Source organism: Patella vulgata, chromosome 8, assembly GCF_932274485.2.
Source record: "Patella vulgata chromosome 8, xgPatVulg1.2, whole genome shotgun sequence".
Taxonomy (NCBI): domain Eukaryota; kingdom Metazoa; phylum Mollusca; class Gastropoda; family Patellidae; genus Patella; species Patella vulgata.
Window position 1 is genome coordinate 41,375,771 of NC_065886.2, and position 6,000 is coordinate 41,381,770.

The 6,000-nt window shown below is 36.0% G+C and overlaps 1 protein-coding gene across 1 annotated transcript in view; it reads right to left on the reverse strand.

The window, feature by feature from the left end:
* LOC126829807 (ankycorbin) overlaps nt 1–5,397 on the reverse strand; it is a 28,287-nt gene extending 22,890 nt beyond the window's left edge. The window contains exons 1-2 of the mRNA XM_050559938.2: nt 4,316–5,397; nt 381–486 (exon numbers count right to left, since the gene is read on the reverse strand). Of these exons, the coding sequence (XP_050415895.1) occupies nt 381–486; nt 4,316–5,267 (1,058 nt within the window). The 5' untranslated portion in view covers nt 5,268–5,397. The remainder of the gene's footprint in view (nt 1–380; nt 487–4,315) is intronic.
* Nucleotides 5,398–6,000: the final 603 nt, after the last annotated feature.

Sequence of the window (6,000 nt, forward strand, 5' to 3'; positions counted from 1 at the left end):
TAAAATTTTAATAATATGGAGAATTCATGCACCATCACAACTGAAATCAATAGTAACAGGGTTTAGTGGTTTCTACTTTCATTTTATTTTCAATCAATAAACAGAATTTCCCACAATTCTGTGCACACACTGTCTGACTGTCTGCAGATGATCGATGGATAAGACAAAGCATTCGATTGGCTATTGACTTGATCCAAATACCTTGATTCAGCAGAAAATGGTAACCATGAAAATTTGGGTTGATGGTCCCCTGGTCATACATGTAGGTTTTAAATCCAATAACTATATATATATTCAAAATATTTATGTGTGTGGTACATGTACATGTGTATTGTATGAGATGTTGAATTTATTGTACATTGAATAGATATTTTACTTACAGGTCACCATCATCATCTGGTTGTAAAGCTACAGAAATTTCTGACATTAACCTTGTTTCAAATACTGGCTCAAATAATCTAATAGCTGGCTTTTCTGCATTAGAACCTGTAAATAATATACAATAATACATTGTAAGTATACCACAACTAGATGGATTGCTGGAAGCTGAATGAACAAGTATTTAAGATTAGGGCTGACCCCAAAATGCATGTGACAAGAAGTAGGGTCGCCTATCAAACCTTGTGGGTTTTCATTGCTTTCCTCCCACAGCTAAAGGTCCCAAAACGATCTAGTTTGTGTTGAATGGACGTTAAATTCAATTTCTCTCTAACCAAATTTTAATATAGGCAATCCAGGTTGTAGTTCCATCTTATGACAGGCAACAAATCAGACACAAATGCAGTTAAGCCTTCAGACATGTCCATAATGCTAGTCAAAAGTTTTGGAAGAAAACCCTTCGAAATACTGACCTACAAGTTCATGTATAGAGCAAAGTTCTAGATGAATAGAGCAAAAAGTCTGTAAATACATGTAACAGATGCATGACTTTGAAAGACTAGTAATGGACAATTGGTCTGCAGATAATTAATATGTGAGTGAATTCTGATCAGGTTTATTTCACAACCAATCTCATTAAAATACACATCTATATTTCGGTTCGGTTTTTTTTTATACTTTCGATGGCCTGCACTACATGAAGATCTGACCAGTTGTAGTGGAAGGTCGCATCAGGGCCTTTGACCCTATAATGTCAGACACTTGATTAACCAATCAGCATTGATGTTTCTACTGGGATACCCACAGTTCTGTGCACCACACACCAAGAACTTGCCGTAACAAACTGTTTCATTTGCTAATCCCTCACATCAATCAGAACGCAGGTTATATAACAACAATGAAATTTTGAACTATAAAAACAAAACGAACAAAAGGGTCTGTGTTTTAATCAGATTGTTTCACATCAGACAGAGGGATGAATATATTGTAGGACATTAAATGAAACGAAATGAAATGGGGTTTAACGTCCTACTGTTTTGCTCCGAACTGGGCTAATGAAGACGGGCATACGCCATACAGTGTGCTATGAGGGAAATTTTGCCCGGACAGCGGCACTACTCTTATATCGAATTCCAACTGTCAAGGTATCTTTTACGTGCACGCCAATGTGTACACGGTACCTTGGTTTTTCGTCTCATCCGAATGACTAGACAGCTGTCCTTGTCGGGCCCTCCTTCCTGCATCACTGACAAGGGGGAACCACGCCGAAAAATCGGGATGAACTTTCTCGGCCAATACACCCGACCTCCAGGCTAGCGAGCCAGCGCCTTACCCACTTAGCCACCGTGATCCCCCTGTAGGACATTAACATGTGGACGCATAAAAAAAGCAGCAAGGTCGAATTTAAAAATTTAAATACTTTCTGGAGCATATCAAATAATTAACAAATATATAAGCGTTTAGCTTGGTTTTTTTTTTATATTATATCCTTAAAATTGTTATGTTACATGTATATTTGATATCTTATGAATAAATATTGTTAAATCAACAGAAAGAAAAAGTAATTGTGAACGACGGACCGACAGGAGTGACAAAAATATACAACCACATTATTTTTTTTATTTAATTCTTCATCACTAAAGAAGTTAGTATTTTTACTGATGAAACTTTGGATAAAATGATGTTTTTTTTTTTATAATGTATTCTTTTTATTATTTGAAATTGAATGCGGGCGTATAATAATAATTAAATCCGAGAACTTCATAATTACTGTACATGGCAACACGTACAAACACAATAATAGTTTTATGTGTGTACAAAGTTTCATAAAGATATATATCCTGGTTTATGATATACATGTATGTTTCGGAAACAAAACCGAGAATGAAAGACAGAGCATGTTTCAATTAACTATTTTCGGATAAAAATAAAACAGCTTAAGTGTATTAGCAGCATGCAAATAGATTTCACTTTCAAGGATGATCCACTGTCTCTTTTATAAAATCGAATTTAATTCTTTTGTTTGCATCACAGTTTTTTTGCTCTATACGTGTACTGTACCATTTTCAAAGTCCATGTAGGCCTTTTATATGTATTTCAACCCATTTGTTTGAGTTAGTGATCATCTGTAATGATTTTTGTACAGCAAGCATTTGATTAACAAATTGGACCACTAAATTGCTGAATTTATTCCCTGTTACATGTACATGTATATATACAGGCCTATATAAAAGCATTTTCACTGAACTTACAATAAATGGACTTATTTATATATAGTAGTAATAAAAATCATTTTTTAGTAATAGAACCGTGAATGTTTTGGCACATGTATGTAAAATATTTTGCTTCCTGTATAATATTTACATCCTTGTGGTTATAAAACTTAACCTACAAAATATTGGGTAAAAATCTCAATGGAAAACTTTAGCTTCAATGGGTCTAAATACACAGTACATGGTCTGATATGAACTTGTAAACCTGTTCATGAATTCAAGGCTAAAAATAGGCCCATACAATAGACATTGTGTTGCAATAACCCTGTTGGTTATTAGGGATTGGCTGTTATGTTGTTGACGAGAGTGTATAGTTATACTGTGGGTTTTATCTTATTCAATGATCATACTGTATTTAAGGCTTATAACAGGTGACCTGCTTTTTACCCAATAGCCGATGGTGTAGTTTATTTCATAATGCCATATCTCTCATTCATTAGGTGCATGTATGAACTACATAAAATAACTTAAAATAAAATATTGCTCACTACCAAAATATTTATATTCATTATTTTACCATAACCATATTGTGGGGTTTATCTTATTCAATGATCATACTGTATTTAAGGCTTATAACAGGTGACCTGCTTTTTACCCAATAGCCGATGGAGTAGTTTATTTCATAATGTCATATCTCTCATTCATTAGGTGCATGTATGAACTACATAAAATAACTTAAAATAAAATATTGCTCACTACCAAAATATTTATATTCATTATTTTACCATAACCATATTTAACCCTTTAACTGAACATTTGGTACATACAAATATTAACTACTGGTACCGTACTCCAGTTTCGTGAAGGAAATTAGAGAACAGTGATAAATACTGGTAGGTTATTTCCCTGAACATACTGAAACACTATAAAATTGCTTTTCCTTGGACCACCTCAAACCACCAGAGATATGAATAGCTTCATTCTGTATTATAGGAACATTTTTCGTGCACCATAGTTAGGCACGACAGGGCAGTTCGACCTTTGGGGTGGCCTGACATTAAGGACAGCTGTCTAGTCGTTGGGATGGGACAAAAAAAGAGGTCCCATACACTGGCATGCACGTAAAAGATCCCTTGACAGTTGGAAATCGATATAAGAGTAGACCGTAGTGCCGCTGTCCGGGCAAAATTTCCCTCATGGCACACTGTATGGCTTTTGGCCATCTTCACCAGCACAGTTCGGGGCAGAACAGTAGGACGTTAAACCCTATTTCATTTCTTTTATACAGTGTGACTGAACAGTGAGCGGTTCACCGAGTAGCGATTTACATCCTAAAGTGAGACTGTGGGAGTGTAGTTTAAACTTTGTAAACTGATCATGTGTTTTCGAAGGGTTGATTACCATAAAGTCACTGAACGTCATGGATTTTAAACCCTTGCAAACCACAACATTGTTCAGTTGGCCTATTTCTATGTATAGGATATAAATCGAAACCACACCACTTGATTCAATGAAAGACTTTATGATCTAGCGCACATGCGTTAAGCCAATCAGTCACCAAAGCACCTGAAATTTTCAAATCATATCACAAAAATTGATGGTAATCGCTCTGATAGTTGAGGCAGCTTACCGTTTTAATAGCAAATGAACAATTCAAGACGAGTCTGTTGTAACAAAGATGCGTCTGCATAATTCAAAATAAATTTTTCTAAATATAGATATACCTGTTGATATAGATCGGTTCAGTACCGGTACGCTAGTTGATGTTCTTGGCTTAGGTGGCGGTACATCGTTACCTTGATCGGCATTTGTACCTGATGTTGTATTTGCATATCTTCGTTTCTTAAAGGGCAGACTTCTCTCCCCTTCACTACTTGTCTCCTTATTTAATTCATTTAGAGTCGCTAATTTATTTAGTACTAAATTAACGCTATTCAACCCTGGTAACGCAGCAAGATCTATATTGTTCGACGTGAGTTTTAATGCATCTATACCAGAAGGAATGCTGGGTAAACTGGTCAACGCAAAACCACCTTGTAAAAGATTACCCGAAAGTAACGACAAACTGGCCAAATTCATAGCTGGATTCCCAAATAAATCAGCACTAGGCGTTGTCTGTGTGCATTGTGTAACAGTTTTTGGTGCTGATGACGATGGAACTGTTGTTGTTTGCGCATTGCCAGATTTAGTTCTTGTTGTGATGCCAGAATTTGGGGTTGCTTGTTCACTTTTTTTATTAATAGATTTCTTATTTTTAGTATTCACATTTTTCGAATTCACTGCATGGTCGCTGTTATTATTATTATTGTTACTGACACAATTTGTATCATTATTCATGTTGCCTGGAGTTGCATAATCATGATTATTTACTGACGACTTATTTTTAGCTTTGGTCTTTGCTTTTCTAGTGCCTTGCGTGCCTGTTGTTTTCCGGCCTGGTTTCTGTCGTGCAGGTTTACTGTCTTTTGAATTGCCCGCATCTGATTTAGACGCCTTGCCGTTCTTGACTAAAACGAGTGAGGAGAGGGCGGACATCGCCTCCGCCGCCATGAGGCGATCGTTTGCTTCCTTATCGTCCATTTTCACACTGGTGATCCGGTTTCTTTTTGTTTTGTGTACGTTTTGTTTATCTCTTTTCTTCACCTTTGCATTACACTGCTGTGAGTAAGCAGTCATATTGGAGGTTAATGGCCGCAGCTCCTGGAAATCCAACGAAAAACATGAGGAAATTGAATCACAAACACACACAAATTAATAAAACCACGACATTTTGTTTCTGGAAAGTCCCATATTTCACTTTGGGAAAGCACCCTGAACCACGTGGTCGTATTAACCAATGATAAAGCAAGAATGAGCCAATCGTGGGGATTTCCAACCTCGTGACAACTTGACAGACAAGGAGAAATGCGTTTCGTGGCAACTATTAATAGTAATAAAGCCAAGGATGACGAAAAGCCGCAAAAGTAAATCGGGGTGTTCCCAGTGTTCACCGAATAACCCGCAATTCAACATTGCATAAATATGTATAAGTTTATTCATTCTAATTTCGTAATCATTCACGAGTAGGCCTAATCCACAAACTGGTGACCTTAATATTGGCAATTTTGGATAATTCGTATTTGCTACTCTTGTTGGAATAAATTGGCCTCTACCCAAGGCAACAACTAAACAAGAGACAAAGAAATCTAAAGGCACTAAACTAATAAAAAGAATTTTAAACATTCCCGAGATTACAGACCGATAGCCTGACTCTTATTCTCCTCGTATTTATCTATTTTTTTAATTATTATTTTATTATTTTTTTAAAATAAACTGAACTACACGTATTTAACTACCATGTGTTCATATATCAATGGCAAGATTTGAATTTAGTTTATCGCATAAGTCCCAGAAAATTTCAGATGTTTGT